The 15,453-nt window shown below is 48.7% G+C and overlaps 6 protein-coding genes across 6 annotated transcripts; 5 read left to right on the top strand and 1 right to left on the bottom strand.

The window, feature by feature from the left end:
• Positions 1–595: 595 nt before the first annotated feature.
• Positions 596–2,595, top strand: ANOM_011134 (putative mucin; the record flags this gene model as incomplete). Its single annotated transcript, XM_015556390.1, has 3 exons — positions 596–1,075; positions 1,131–1,404; positions 1,463–2,595. The coding sequence occupies 3 exons, from the start codon at positions 596–598 to the stop codon at positions 2,593–2,595; spliced, it is 1,887 nt and encodes a 628-aa protein (XP_015401430.1).
• Positions 2,596–3,444: 849 nt separating this feature from the next.
• Positions 3,445–4,484, top strand: ANOM_011133 (mitochondrial 54S ribosomal protein uL15m; the record flags this gene model as incomplete). Its single annotated transcript, XM_015556389.1, has 2 exons — positions 3,445–3,764; positions 3,878–4,484. 2 exons carry the CDS (start codon positions 3,445–3,447, stop codon positions 4,482–4,484), a joined length of 927 nt encoding a protein of 308 aa, XP_015401428.1.
• An 824-nt stretch (positions 4,485–5,308) lies between these two features.
• Positions 5,309–6,674, top strand: ANOM_011132 (Gfo/Idh/MocA family protein; the record flags this gene model as incomplete). The annotated part of the gene is made up of 3 exons (XM_015556388.1): positions 5,309–5,375; positions 5,514–6,048; positions 6,107–6,674. The coding sequence occupies 3 exons, from the start codon at positions 5,309–5,311 to the stop codon at positions 6,672–6,674; spliced, it is 1,170 nt and encodes a 389-aa protein (XP_015401429.1).
• Positions 6,675–7,846: 1,172 nt separating this feature from the next.
• ANOM_011131 (serine/threonine-protein kinase) lies at positions 7,847–9,763 on the bottom strand (the record flags this gene model as incomplete). Its single annotated transcript, XM_015556387.1, has 1 exon — positions 7,847–9,763. The coding sequence occupies one exon, from the start codon at positions 9,761–9,763 to the stop codon at positions 7,847–7,849; it is 1,917 nt and encodes a 638-aa protein (XP_015401426.1).
• A 1,226-nt stretch (positions 9,764–10,989) lies between these two features.
• ANOM_011130 (SH3 domain protein) lies at positions 10,990–13,617 on the top strand (the record flags this gene model as incomplete). Its single annotated transcript, XM_015556386.1, has 6 exons — positions 10,990–11,017; positions 11,085–11,444; positions 11,548–11,700; positions 11,748–11,821; positions 11,870–12,236; positions 12,299–13,617. The coding sequence occupies 6 exons, from the start codon at positions 10,990–10,992 to the stop codon at positions 13,615–13,617; spliced, it is 2,301 nt and encodes a 766-aa protein (XP_015401427.1).
• An 899-nt stretch (positions 13,618–14,516) lies between these two features.
• Positions 14,517–15,383, top strand: ANOM_011129 (NAD(P)-dependent oxidoreductase; the record flags this gene model as incomplete). Its single annotated transcript, XM_015556385.1, has 2 exons — positions 14,517–14,622; positions 14,722–15,383. The coding sequence occupies 2 exons, from the start codon at positions 14,517–14,519 to the stop codon at positions 15,381–15,383; spliced, it is 768 nt and encodes a 255-aa protein (XP_015401425.1).
• Between the last annotated feature and the right edge of the window lie 70 nt (positions 15,384–15,453).

Genomic DNA, 15,453 nt, shown 5'->3' with positions numbered 1-15,453 from the left:
TATTTGGCTTTTTTGATTCTTTGGACTTTCCTTTTATATTAGTTTTTCTGATTTTGTTACTGGATCTATGAGTTTTCTATAACTGGATGTACTTGCAACTTCCTAAAGGTTCAAGTACATCTCCGTTCTCACCTTCCAATCTATACCAATTCACAACACTGTGACTAAATACTATATTGAAATTTGCTTACTCTTGGTCTTTCCTTTTTTCAATTAATCTTCCTCCACCCCCTTCAGTGCCTTCATTCCACCAGCCAAGGTACGATCAACATTCACTGGATCCGCTACTGTTACTATCCTCCGGGACCTTCACGGCATTTTCTTTTTTTTGATATGACCAAAAGCTGGATCCATCCTCCACTTTAGTGTTCAACAACTCCAAACAATTCTGTGCAATTCTCTGTGGTCTACCAACATCCATCAACACTGTATCTCTTCCCAGACGGTCTAGCCATTCGCAAGTGAACAGCTATCAGTGCCAGCGATATTGAATACTTAGCTGCGGTTGATGCCAATGGGAGTTCCATGAGAAGCTGTGTCCAACAGTATTAACTCAACAACTGCTCTCCTCTATTATCAGCCTGCAAACCTCCTTATGTCGCTTCCAGTGTTCTCAACACAGTCGTATTCCTCTGTCCCACATCCGTTCACCCCCACCATACCTCTCTATTCCCGGACGGAAGATTCGACCTGTGCGAAAAAACATCTCGAGACAGTTTTGGAGGACCCGGATCACCACTGGACCGCACCGTTCAGGGACGGTCTGCCTACTCCCCCAAACGATATGGCCGGTGTTGCGTATAATAGCATTCCGCCCTCCGGCTATGGCGGTAAATTTGGAGTTACCCTTCCTCCCTACGCCAAAGCACCGAACTATACGCGCATGGCAGCGGACCACCACTCTGCTGCATCTGTACCGCAGTCGAAGCCACCGAGTCAACCCTCGCTTCAAGACGCTCCGTCTTCTGAGCCAGCCAGCCAGAAGAAAGGAGGTTCTAAGTCTGTTGCTTCTTACTTGCAGATACCATCATCTATTAACAATAGCAAGGGTAATCTGGCCGATTTTGCTGCTCAGGTAAGGGACCATTACCGCTCGCTGTGTGATCAGCCATGTATGCTAATTCAGCCAGATGACATGCTTGTTCTGGTTTGAAACTACAGCCAAGTTGAATGATATCGAAGAAAAAAAGAACCCCCTTCTGTGCATTGTTCCAGAAGCGATCCCGTCCGCTGGTTTCCTGAAATGGGTGACAAACATCCTCTCGACTACGCAAGTGAGCCAGAATGTCATTCTACTGGCCCTTCTCTTCGTATACCGGCTGAAGAAATTCAATCATCGAGTCCGAGGAAAGAAGGGTAGCGAGTATAGATTGATGACAATTGCTCTTATGCTGGGAAATAAATGTTGGTTTGAACATCTTCCAAAGGCTAATATTCAGAAAGTGAACTAACCAGCGTTTAGTTCTCGACGACAACACCTACACTAATAAAACGTGGGCCGAGGTTTCTGGCATTTCTGTGCAAGAAATACATGTTATGGAGGTGGAGTTTCTCAGCAATGTGCGGTACAATCTCTTCGTTTCGGAGGAAGGGTGGACGCAGTGGCATTCGAAACTTAGTCTTTTTGCCGACTTTTTCAACAAGGCGTCTTTGGTGCCGGAACCGAAGGAACTCGAGTCGTCATCTCCAGCACTTCGTATCTCGCCAAATCTAGGAGCTTCTCAAGTGTCGCCCTCTCAAAGACTACCCTCTCCTCCCAATTCGGATGTTCTTCGTACTCAGAACTGGAGCTTGCCATCAAATGCACCAGCATACGCAGCACCTTCCCACTTGGGCAAGGAATTCCCGCCGATGCCTTCCAAGAAGCGAACCCTAGACGACTACGTCGAAGACCAACCCTCGAAAAGAGTGGCAATGCCGGCTGCTCTACCTACATCGATGTCGACGCTTCCATCGGCTGCTTTGACCGGTGTGCCTACTTTGCCACCAGTCTTGACAGGAACATCTGCGCCCTCTGCGAATAGCTTATCTGGATCAATGTCACGATTGCCACGTCCGAACTTCCCACCATCTTCTAGTGCCCTAGCTTCGGGCATTCCAACATCTGTGCTTCCCTTTCCCTCCGTTGCTAATCGCGCAATGCATTCGGTCTACAATCCTTCCACCAATTGGGTCCCCCAGCTGCCACCAACACAGGTTCCCTCCATTACAAATGGACTGTACAACCCGTCGGTGTCACTCCCAGACCCTGCAAGGCAGCATAATAGTCCGTTTGGCGTCACCTCGGCCACTATCTCTCCCGCCATCTCTGCATACTCGAGCCACACCCCCCAGACTAACTTGTCGCCTTCATTTTTCCTTGCAAACCGCAACTCACCTTACCGACCTGTTCGCAATTTCAACACCTTGTTGATTCCTCCGCCGTCATCCTCACTTCAACAACAGCGCGCAGTTCCTTTCGAGCATATGCATTATCAGCCACTCGGCAAAACTGCAGCAGAGCGCAAGACAGGCTTGCTGCCCTACCTTCATCATGAGGCTTGGCCGCAGGCACCTTTTCTTCAACCCACCTTCCATTCAACTCCACACTATTAAAGTTCATTGACATCTTCATCTCATGTTACGATTGAATCATGACTCCGTACGAAAGAGGTGTTTAGCCCTTTTTTCTTTCTTTTTTCTTCCATCCTGTATTTTGTACAGTTTATACCTCTCCTTTTTCTGTTATTCTAACGACCTTGCATTATTACGGCGTTCAATATTATAGACGGCTACTGCATTGAAGAGCCAACGGGATCACTAAGGATCAGGGAAGGGCGACTTTTTTTTTCTTTTTCTTTTTTTTTTTATCTGGACGAAGCATGGCAATGGCGTTGTTGATTGCTATCTCCGTTCATACACCCAAGTCGAACATCTGCTTGCATTGGCATGTTTAGGAGTTCGCAAGTGACATCATAAAGAAGTACCCAAACAGGTTCATATTGGTCTGGAAGGATATAAATGTATGAAAACTTTTTCGATTCATATAAACCAGTCATTGTAACAGCCCCGTTCAGCGTAGCCACCGCCTTCTAACAAGATAATTCTGCCATAGAATGAGTGCGGTAACTTCTTATAGAACAATTGACCAATGGGAGAGGGAGGAATCCTGTAGCTGTAGTGAATAGATAGACTACTAGTACGTAGGTCAACTGGATCAAGAATCCTTGACAAAATTAATGGAAAAGCACAGCAGATTAGGTCTTCATCAGCTTAACGCACAGAAATTATGATATCTTAAACTTTATGACAAGTGGAGTTTTGGACCTACAATACAAAGTCCCCACCGGCCCGATGTATATCCGGCAATGGGCCTCAGGCCTGCATCCGAAAGATCTTTGGCGTGTATCTCACGCCGAAACCCGTTGATTCCCCTTCAACGACGACTGAACATTGCAAATCACCATGCCACCCAGGCTTCAAATACTGTCTACCCAGTGGCAGCGCCCACTTTCGAAACCCCTAGCCGCCGTCTCGTCTCTTTCCCTCCTTTTCCCTCAGCTTCAGCAACAAAGCCGCAATGCTCACATCCTAGCTTCCCTTTCCGATACCCCGGGTGCCTATAACAAGCGGATCAGGAGAGGTCGCGGTCCAGCATCAGGGAAAGGTAAGACCTCCGGAAGAGGTCACAAGGGTCAGAAGCAGCACGGAAAGGTCCCGGCTAGATTCAATGGTGGTCAGACGGCAGAAATTATTGTTCATGGCGAGAGAGGGTTCAATAATGTGTATGTTTCCTTATTTTCTGTATTTCTGGCTCTCCCGGCTTAACACGCTGCCGCCATTACCGAAATTGCAGGTGCGGGAAACATCGTGAACTCACTGACTCCGGTTAATACAGGTTCTCTCTTGACCTCGCCCCGGTCAACCTCGACCGCATCCAAGAATGGATCGACCAAGGCCGCATCGACCCTGCTCGGCCCATCACCATCCGCGAGCTGGCCCAATCACGCTGCATCCACCAAACAAAAGAAGGAGTAAAGCTTCTCGGTCGAGGCGCTGAATCTACCCTCAAACAACCCATCCATATCGTCGTTTCTCGCGCCTCAGCAAGCGCTATTGCTGCTGTTGAGGCTGCGGGTGGATCCGTTACTACCAGATTCTACACCAAGTCGGCAATCGCACGTATCATGCGCCGTGAGACGCACCCGTTCGTGTCTACGGCCTGGACAAAGGAGAGTGGTAGCGAGGGATTGAACAACGCCGAGGGAGCTGAGAACCTGACCGAGTCTGCCATTATGAAGGAGATGGGCTTCCAGTATAGGCTGCCCGACCCGACGAAGAGAAAGGATATCGAGTACTACCGTGATCCTGCTCACAGGGGTTATCTGAGCCATTTGTTGAAGCCTATGGAGGGACCCAGTCTGTTCTTCCGCTCGCCGGTTGAGAGGAAGACTGCTGCTGGTGTTAAGAAGGAGAAGGTCTTGCCCGAGAACAGACTTTGGTAATTTGCTGCTTGTGAAGAGTTTCATTAACAATATGCTTGGGGATGGTCAGCAAGCCTCATCCAACGGAGAACTTTGCATGTCCCTTTATCAGCCTGGTGATGGCCGAGTGATTCATTATCTCTGCACTATGTATTTTTTCCCCATTGATGTTCTCTTTTTGGCTTGACAACTACTTGTATAAATATGCACTCTAGATACGTGAATAGGTTGGATGAATCTTGATTTTCCTATTTCCCTCATTGGTATAACAATTCGCGGAGTACTCAAGTCTACAGTGATGTCTCTGCCTGTTGTGGAATGTCTCCTGGATCTCGTCGCGCTATCTTTCTCATTGGTGTATACCCTGGGCGTCGCTGCTCCCGCATCATCCTACGGTGGCATTCCAGTCGGTGCTGCCCTACAAGTTGTCTTACTGTACGTCTGCCTAGACAAGGCAGATATCCATGCTTGTGCCCCGGTAAGAATGAGGAGAAACCTTAGCGATTACAAGATTCCATACTGAACTGCGGCAGTACAGCAGAACTGTGTAACCAATAATCTGGCCTGTTCACCATGCGCATCTCCAACTAATAGGTAGGAAGTACCTTGGAAGATATATCGATGTTACTCAAGAAGAGTCAAGGTGCACATGCGACGTGGCTCCAGATCTCGTTCAAACATGGACTTTGCCAGAAGAGCAAGCGTTGGCAACTCGAGAATACGAAGGATGGATAGTTAGCTCTAAAAGGAATAAGAGTGAGCCTGTGGCATCTACTGCATTAGAGCAGTAGCGAAGTTCACGCCCCTTTGTTGACGCCTTAGTTGCTGATACCTGTCACCGTTCCATGTCCAATATCACAATGAGTGAAGTGGAAGATGATGAGATAGAGCTCTTGCACTGGGGCATTCTAGGTGTGTACTTAGCTGTCCCCTATTCTATTCTAAAATACGCTGAAGAATGACCTATCATTTGAAGGCACAGGATGTTATGCCAAGTGTACGTGTTCTCAATTCCTCTGCCCCAGACATACGGTTCGCTAACCCGCCTAGGCTTTGTGGGGAACCTCAATTATCATATGGGCAAAGAAGATCCAAATGGCCCTCATCATGCATTAGTCGGCGTAGCGTCCTCTCGTTCGGAAGATATGGCTAAGGAGCTCGTCGACTCATTTGACGTTCCCGACTGCACGTTGACATTTCGCGACTACTCGGAGTTAGTTCACAGTAGCCTCATCGACGTGGTGTTCATTGCCACACCACACTCCCATCATTTCCAAAATGCTTTGCTAGCCCTTGAAGCAGGAAAGCATGTCGTCTGCCAGAAGAGCCTGACAGTGAACGCTGCACAAGCCAAGAAGCTGTTCGAGATTGCACAGCGGAAGCAACTATTCCTCATGGAGGGATGGTGGCTGTGGTGGCCACAAGCAAGTAGAAAGACCTGTCAGCTGCTTAGAGAGGGAGAGATTGGAGAAGTTAATCGCATAGTTGCCAACTTTGGCATCAGAAACAACTATTGCATGTTCCGCTCCGAGAGTGGTCGACTGACTTCGAGAGAGCTTGCTGGCGGGGCGCTCTTGGAACGCAAGTGAACCATAAATCATCATTGTTTCAAACCAAGGCTAATGGCGCACTTTAGTTGGTAGTTTGGCCCTACATTGGATACTTCGGGCTCTCCCAGGAGGAGCGAGTCGCCCAACCCAGGTTACGTCTACCATGAAGAAGTATCCCAAGTCAGGCGTCGACGAAACCACCACTGTCGAGATGATCTTTTCGACAGGTGTACGTGAAATACATGCTAAAGCAAGCGCCAGCCTATCTACCGCAGCCGGCTCCGACGGACAGCTCGCATATGTGATTATCGAAGGCTCTAATGGCAAGATCGAGATCCATGGATGGGAAACGATACCAACAGAGTTGTATGTCTTCAAGAATAGATATAGCCTTTCAGAGCCCTATAGAGAGACACTCCAGGAGGCAGAGCCGTTGTTTATCCCGGAGGCGGACGAGGTCGCACGATGCATCGGCGAAGAGCTCCTGGAAAGTCCCGAGATGCCTTGGGCGGAGAGCCTACTAGTCATGGAGATCATGGATTTGGTGCGCAAGCAAAATGACCTACACTACCCGCCGCAGATTGAAACGTCGGAGCCCTCTATCAGTCCTCTTTCTAAACCATTGTGGGGATGGTTGTCAAGCACGGGGCACCAAGTATGACACAAATTCCTGATAATCCAATCCAATACAAAACTATCTACGTTATTCGACACAAATCCTTAGAATAGGAACACGTACCATGTCATGGTCGTCACGAGAAAAATGAACACAGCTCGGTATCCATATATGCCAGACAACCTCCACCTACAATGTCATCATTTCTCCTTCATATCCCAAACGAAGCCCGAACTACTAGATTTCATCCTGCATTAGCTGAACAGTAGTCCCCCTCCTCAAGTCACCAAGCAATCAGCCTGCGTTCCTTTTCTACCAGCTATGGTACTTTCTTATCCACCCGCTCGCCTGCAGTAAGGGTATGTGTGCCCCATTTGCACAGTGGGTTTCGTGTAAGTTTGAGACTCGGTTGTTAGTCTATTCTACATTGGCTTCGCGGTCACTGATGGATGACTTGATTGTGAGTTGTATACAACACTGGGTCTGTTAGCTGATGTTCACTATATGGGCTGTGTTTCTTTATAACAGTGTCGAATGCTATTTTTTTTGGTGTGATTGGAGTTTCTTGTTGGGGAAGTGGAGGACAATTCTTTGTGATGAGGGTAGTTATTGAATATGTCTAAGGAGATTATCAAACTTCACCTACCAGTGCACACATTGTGATAGCTTTTTGGGAATGAATTGTAGCTTTTTCAGGCCTCCTTCTAGAAGGCGATGCTATTATAACTAGAATCCCACGAACTGCATAGTACAGCACAGCTACCAGCTATATAGATACAGGAAAGGAGAATATAACGGTGCACAAAATCAGACCAACCAAACGCCATGCTTATGACAGAATAACCTATCCTCCGAAGATACCATGACCAACCATTGCATGAAAAGTAGCATCCGCCCAGAACAATCAAAGCCATGAGGCCCCCCAAGAGTGAACACTATAATGTATGAAAGGAGCCTCCGCTGTATACCGAAATGTCAACCAATAGAATCGCAAGCAACAAAAGCACAGAAAGAGAGGGTATCATAGATGATCAACTAATCCCGAACACCAGCGCTTGTCCATATCATAATAGCGCCAGTCTTGATCATCAATATATCGTAAGTCGAAATGCAATGCGTCATATCCCATATTTCGAGTCACCTCACCCGAAACGGGTAAGAAATCAATACGAAAAGGAAAAAAGAAAATAAAGAAAAAAAAAAAAAGAGAAGAAGCCTCACAGCTTCCAGATGGTGTCGGCTTCACCATCTTCACCCATTTCAGAGAGTTCCCGCAACCAACGGGATGAGAGTACATCACGGATGGTCCAACGCTTTTCAACGTTCATATCCAAGCAACCCTCGATCAGCTCAAGGGCGTGCTCCCGGTCCCTGCGGGCCGTCATATCTGTTTCATCACCTAAGACTGCCGCCCTGTCCCAGTTCCCGCTAAGAATACGCGATTGAACGCGGGGCGTGAATGGATCTTGAAAGGGGCGAGATCCTACGACCACAGTATAAGCGATCACGCCAAATGCCCATATATCAACGGATGCGTCGATGACACCACTGGTAGAAAGAAGCAGTTCTGGAGATGCGTATTCCAAGCTTCCTGCAACGCTAGTACTGGACCCAGCAGGGCCGATAGTTTTAGGTGGCGGCCGATCCGCAGCGTCGTCATATGGGTCGGGAGAGTCACCCCCGTTATCGACATTCATCCATTCCGCCATTCCGAAGTCACACAAGACAAGATTCGATGCCTTCGTTCCGTCTGGAAGCTCTATCGGGTCCAGAAGGCAGTTCTCCAGTTTAATATCTCGGTGCACCACTCGGGCATCTTCATGCAGGTATCGCAGCGCACACGCTAACTGATAAGTATATTTCTTTGCAAGTTTCATGTCAAGACCGCACCGGTTTTGCCGAATAAGGTCGAAAAGAGTACCGCCGATGGCTAATTTAGTGAAACAAAATGTCGCGTAGTCAGTTTCGTAGACAGCGTCAAGTGTCAAAACATTTGGATGGCTGAGATATCGCCAGACTCGAACTTCATGATCAAATTCTGCTTGAACCTCATCGTTCTCCTTTTCATTCTTTCCCGAAACTTGCTTCCGCACAATCTTAACAGCCAACCGTTTGGTTGCACCAGTTTCATCGGCTTTGTACGCTTCCTTTACCGTACTGAACCCTCCAAATCCGATCTGCTTTCCCAGAACATACTCAGTCCCGACCATTTGGCCCTCGTCATCAGGCTGTGGTGCAGGCTCTTCGCCACTGCTCCACATGGAAAGGAACATGCTGGCGGGGGACTTGCCGCTCGAGGCTGTTGATCGGCGGGAGCTCTGGCGAGTGGGGCCTCGAAAACCTCTTGATTTGCTTCCGAAAGGGGTTATAACGCTATTAGACCAGGAGCTGCGGTCATCAAGCGACGCAAATCCTTGCACAGGGGATGCTACGCAGAAAGGTGACGGTATGGCGCCTTTGGATCCTTCAGGAGGGGTACGCAGCTCTTCAGTGATGGGGGAAGCCGTGGAGATCGAGGTCAACGACGTGGGACGATCAATCGCCGAAGTCCCAGGCATGTCATCCTCAGGGCTGCTCAAGAAACCTTCCTGAGAATCGAAGCCCCGCTGACCCCGGTATCCTTGTCTCGGATAGTGATCGTCATCATCATCCTGGGGTAGCGTGTTTTTCAGACTCGAGCCTTTTGCCTGGAACCTCTGGGGTCGTGTCCTTGTAACTCCCTTTGCCAACGGCTCTCCTAAAGCCTGGGGCTGTCCGGAGTCAAGGGTGATATTCGGGTCGAAACTGACGGAACGGCGGCGGCTGTGAAGGAAGCTGTCAAGCGGAGATGATTGTACATCCTCAGGTCTTTGCGGAAAGCTCACATCTTCCTTGGGATGATCATCATGTCGGGGTACGGAGATAGGGGGAGTCGCTGAATGCAGGCTGCTCAGAACACTGTTGTCTTCATCAGTACCGTAACGGCGTGCGCCAGATTCGTGAAAGATGTTTGTACGGTCGCCCTCGATACCAGTTCCATCATCCGTCACTCTCCTGCCTCCAGCCTCACTTCGCCATCTAGGTCTGTGTGTAAGAGGAAAGGATGTGTCGATTTTCAACCCTGCCAACGCACTGTTCCTCTCTGTCTGAGCCATGCCCTTACAGAGAGCACGAAGTCCTCTTAATCGGCGATGTCAAAAGGTCAAGAAAAAAAAGAAGGAGAAATTCACAGTCCTCCCAACTGATAAGAGCAGTAGTGCAACATCGAGAGGAACCAGCGGTTTTAACGAAAAATGTATAAGAAACGACCCGTTTAGACAGTTCCGGTGGGGTAATGAGAATAAAATAAAGGTTAAATGCCTTTTAAAAGCAAGCCCAAGTGGTTCTCTTAGTAATGTAAATGGTATTCGACGTCAGGTAGCAACCACCAGGCAGATGTAAATGAGAAGAAGAAAGAAAAATCGTCAGAAAGGGACGAAAATGGGCAAGGATGGGCATATCGGGAGATAACGGAAGGCGATGTCATTGCAAGATCGGAAAGCCAGCAGCGGGGAAACGAAGATCATGCAAAATGCAATCATCATTGACCAGTTACCAACCATTAACAGCACGCCCAGCGGAGTCCCGTGGGCCGGCCCTAGTCTCCTTTCGACCCTAGCCTGCAAAGTGTCACCTGACCCACCGGGAACCCTCGACTCGGAGCCCTAAGCCGTTCACCGGTGAAGCCCCAGCCAATCGGGGCGTTAAGCAGTCTAGACCTTGGCATTTGGGCTTCTTTCACTCGTTGGTTCAGGCACGAGGCCGCTTTGGGAATGGTTTGATTAAGCGCGCGCAAGGGGCGCTTGTTTGGGGGGAGAATTAACACCGGAGAACCTCCTTTTTGTGGTTGTCTTGAAAGTCCGGGGAACTCGTTCTTGTCATTAGCACGGTTTCGGCTGCTGTACCTTTTGCTGCCCTGCTGCAGCCTTGTTTATTGTTGTGTTTGTTGTGAAATTTCAATATTACTCTGAGAGTATATTCTTTTCTTCTTTCTCTTTATTTCTTGTTCGCCTTGTTGCCCGACCTTCGACCAGCCCCGTGCGCCTCACTGCTGTACAGTTGTCAAATAAACCCCCCGCCGTCGCTGTTTGTGGCCCTGCCAATCTTTAATATCCGCCTTTTCATGTCCCTCGCGCCTAAATCCCCGCGGTATTCTTTCATTTGACGCACGCACTAGGCCTTTGCGACCTTCCATTCTTTACCAGGACCTTGGAGAGCGTCAAGTTATTTCCTCCCGTTTCATTTGACCCCAGTCTTCACGACTTAAATGAATCGCTCGTTGGCTCTGTTATCCGCGCCGCTTCACTTTCATCCTTAAGCCGACAGTGAAAACTCACACAATATGACGCGCCCCCGAATTGTTCGCGCTGGTACGTCACGATATGTGCCATTGATACCCGACTCCATCAGCTTCTAAGGCTAACTGCTCGGTGCCAGATACTCTTGATCTTCAAGACCAGCATGCACCCTCGGCTAAAGATCATTCGAAACAGAATATTATCGTAGGCAACGGCTTTGGACCCCACCAGGAGCAATCCATTCGGCATGCCGATCAAGATACGAGAGAAGAAGTGATGCATGGGCCCGGGACCGAAGAAAATCACCTAGCCGCCGATGAATATCGCGATGGCATCGATATATATGACGACGATGACGATGATTTGGACGACGACCTAGGGCATAGTCAGCACGTTGGAGGCTCAGAAGATGGTGACTTAGCAGACGGAGAAGGTGACGATGATTTGTTGGATGATGATCTTATGGATAAAATCTCGAGCTCCCCATCTATCGACGACGGTGCGTTATATCTCTCAATGAAAACCCGTAGATCTCGAAGACGGGCCGATCCTTTGGATTTTTCGCCAAAGTTTGCACAAAAGTTCTATCTGACATTGAGTAGAGGATATCGACTTCGAGTTTGTTTATGCGCTTCACAACTTCGTGGCAACTGTTGATGGACAAGCCAACGCGGCAAAGGGTGACACCATGGTCCTTCTGGACGACAGTAACAGCTACTGGTGGCTTGTTCGCATCGTCAAAGATGGCAGTATTGGTAAGCTGGGGATTTAGATTCCTCCAACTGAAGCTAACTAGAAACAGGGTATCTGCCTGCTGAGCACATTGAGACGCCAACCGAAAGATTGGCAAGATTAAATAAACACAGAAATGTCGATGTAGGCAGTTCTATTCTAGTCTTAAATGACGTCTTCTAACAAAAGCAGCTTTCCGCGACCATGCTAGGAGACAACTCGGAAAAGTCTAAGAATCCGCTGAAGAAAGCAATGCGCCGTAGGAACGCGAAGACCGTAACCTTTACGAGCCCAACCTACATTGAAGCATCTGACATAGAGTTTTCGACGGATGACGAACTGGACGATGTTGCTTCTTTGACCGATACGGATGGATTGCAAGGGGATATTGACGACTTGCAAGAGAGTGAGCATGAGGATATTGTTGTCGAGCCTCTGAGACCGAAGCCGCAAAGAGACAAAGCAAGCGAGGATTTGGAAACAGTACACGAAGTCAAAGAATCTGATCGGGCCAGCCCCGAGAAACAACGATCTAGTGTGGAGTTGTTGGAGTCTGAAGGTAAGGCTATCCGCCGAATTATACAGAACGAGACGTATGACCGATTGCTAAAACTTATCCAGCAGAAACAGCTGTCAGCCGGTCAAGAAACGGGACTGTGCGTAACACAGACTCATTCTTCAAGGATGACACCGTTGAGACGAAGAAGATCTCTCTTACACCAAACCTCCTCCGCGACGAGGTTGGAAGTAGTAGCGTTGCAAATGATGCAAGAGAGGTAGGATACACCCCCATCAGCTCTGCAATTGGAGGGGTTGCTGACAATGTATCAAATCGCAAGACCCGGGGGAGCATGGAGGCTGTCGAGAAAGCTCTCAGCGCATATGATAAGAACAAGGACGACAAGAAGCGCAAAGACAAAAAACCAGGGATGCTCAGCGGCTTATTCAAAAGAAAGGACAAAAAGACTAAGGCAACCGACGAAGAGACCGATGAGGCAGAAAAGGTTTCGGGTGAATTGTCTCGATCTTCGCCACAACCCAAGACATCATCAGAATCTGTATCGTCTCCGGAGTCCAAATCTCCTAACCCTCTCGCGGTACAGAAACAGGCCAGCAAACTGCAAAAGCAGTCTCCGGTCGTCCAGGTTCCTTCAAGGAATGGTGTGGAGCAGGAGCGGGCGGCACAGAGATCACTGGAGGCTAATGATGATGATGTGAGCGTTGTGCAGAGCCAGAGGAATGAGCAAACGATACGCCAAGTAGCGTCCGAGGACGATATTACACAGTCCCCTGTCTCGACTAATCCTCAGCAAGACCAATCGTTGTCCTCTCCCATTCGGACATCAAGCCCCCTGAAGAAACTCAACACTGCACAGCCAACTTCGGGAGGTACGGTAGCATCTCCTACCGGGCCTCAATATTCTCAACACTCTGTTACCTCTCCACCGCAGAATTTCCCTCCAAGGCAGGATGTGGGATACCAAGGCCTCCGTGGAGACTCCCCGGTGGAAGTTTCTCCAGTGGATATCTCCCCAGTGGAAGGCCCATCTTCACCGGGTGCACCGGGAATGTCGATGGATCCGTCATCACCTGGAGGCTTCTCCGTCTCCCCGGTATCCCCGCCTTTGTCTCCAGCTGTCGAGAGCAATGGTAGCAGGAATCTTGATGTAGATAGAACGTCGTTCGACGTAGGGTCGACCGATACGCCTACATGGAGCGATGCTAGCCTGCGATCCTATCTCGACGATGAAAGCGATATCCGCGATCTGTTTATCATCGTCCACGATAACTCTAATGTTCCCCCTGCTGGCCCTGATCACCCAATTACTGGTAGCCTGTTTAAGGAGGAGAGCAAGCGACTGAAGGAAATGAACAGTCAGTTGGATTCGATGCTATCTGAATGGGTAGGCCGAAAGATGCGGAAGTCCATAAGCCAATGATCGTGTCGCTGGGCCTCAACAGACGTTTCTCGCTTAAACGTCTAGTCATTATGAAAGTTCTATGTTTGCCAGGAGCTAACAATGTGCTGGACACATGACTCTGGTTGGGCCATAGTATCCCATTATTCTCTGTGTTTTCCAGGTTATTTACACGATCTTGTGTTCTACTTGTCTGGTCTCTGAAGCGCTCAATGCGCGGCAGTGCAGGACTACATATGGATGACCTAGAATTTTTGTCTCTAGACTACAGAGGTCTGTTTTTATCTTCGGGCTCTGCTCCCTTGTTTGCGATACCGCCAGCCAAGGGTCTCGACCTTATTTTCCTTTGTGTGTTTTTCAAGCTCTCTTTCCTATGTCTAGCGATTCTGTTTCCCACATAACAAAGCCTATGGGATACCCCAAGTCACACACATCTTCTGTCGACTACATTTTTTTTTCTTTGCCTGTGATTTGATACTATAACTAGCGAATATTACGAAGATATGTTCATTTTTGAAATTGGTACGAAGTAGGCCGTACATCAATCCCCGCCAGTACTGAGCGGCGCTGCCAATAGCCTACAATCCACAACGTTGCCCAAGCCAGATCTCCCATATATGAATAATACTAGCAAAAAAATTTAAACTCAACATTTATAATCATCGACGTGTATTCGTGCACCCAAAAAAAACCCACCGCCTAGAAACGGAGGTATTAAGTCAACACAGCCTCCCTGTATACGAAAGTCTCCGTCTCCAGACGGAGATTTACTCCCACCCACCACAATCTAGACCCCAACACGTAAGAATATAAAAGATGACTTGGATCCGGGAATATAAGTTCCAATTCATCACTTACAACCACAAGTACGAGAATCACAATTCTCTCTCTCATTTGCGCCTTCAATAATTATATTCATCATGGCCGCGGGCAATCCCCATACTGTTGCTTTCTTCGGTGCCACTGGCGGGTGTACTTTGGCTTGTTTGGTTCAAGCCTTGGAGGCCGGTATCTGTTGCTCTGCTTGTATGTATTTCGTTTATCTATATCTTCCGTCTACCCCCTATTCCACTTTCCTGTTCGGGGTACATGTTGGTATTCAGTGGTGATTCTAATGACAACTAGTGGTTCGTGATCCAGCCAAGCTCCAGAATCTACTGCGCCAACGGGGTGTTTCCGACTCAGTCACCGCAGACAAGCTCTGCATTGTCAAAGGCAGCGTGACAGACCTTGACGCAGTGCAACAGACACTCATGTACAATGGTCGACCCGTCGACATAATCATCTCCGGCGTCGGCGGCAAACCCATTTTCACGAACCCGTTAAGACCCAGGCTCGACAACCCGACTATCTGCCAGGACGCTGTTAGAACCATACTCGCGGCATCCCGGGCACTTGGTGCGAAGCCAGTGCTCGTCGCTATTAGCTCGGTGGGGCTGAGTACCAAGAAGCGAGACTCGCCGATTGCCATGCTGCCGTTCAACTACTGGCTGCTGAGGGAGCCACATGCGGACAAAAAAGTCATGGAGGAGACTATCTTTGATGAGATGAAGAAGCCCGAGGCGGATAGGGCAATTCGGGACTATACTCTTGTTCGCCCTAGTTGGTTCACGAATGGTGAGGGAGTTGGACTGGGTAAGATTAGGGCTGGGACGGAGATGGACCCCGCGATTGGGTACACTATTTGTCGCAATGATGTTGGTCTTTGGATCTTTGAGAACTTCGTTCGTCGGTCATTACAGTCGGAGAACCCGTATCTGGGACAGCCGATAAACATTACTGCTTGAGGGGGATGAAGGGGGTAGGGTTTGGTTTGATGAGCTTCAAGTCAAAGTTTGATTGTTTTCGCGTTTAGAT

Source organism: Aspergillus nomiae, assembly GCF_001204775.2.
Source record: "Aspergillus nomiae NRRL 13137 chromosome Unknown contig00592, whole genome shotgun sequence".
NCBI classification, from domain to species: Eukaryota; Fungi; Ascomycota; class Eurotiomycetes; order Eurotiales; family Aspergillaceae; genus Aspergillus; species Aspergillus nomiae.
The sequence above is the reverse complement of the archived record's forward strand: the minus strand, read 5'-3'. Positions and strand labels throughout refer to the sequence as shown.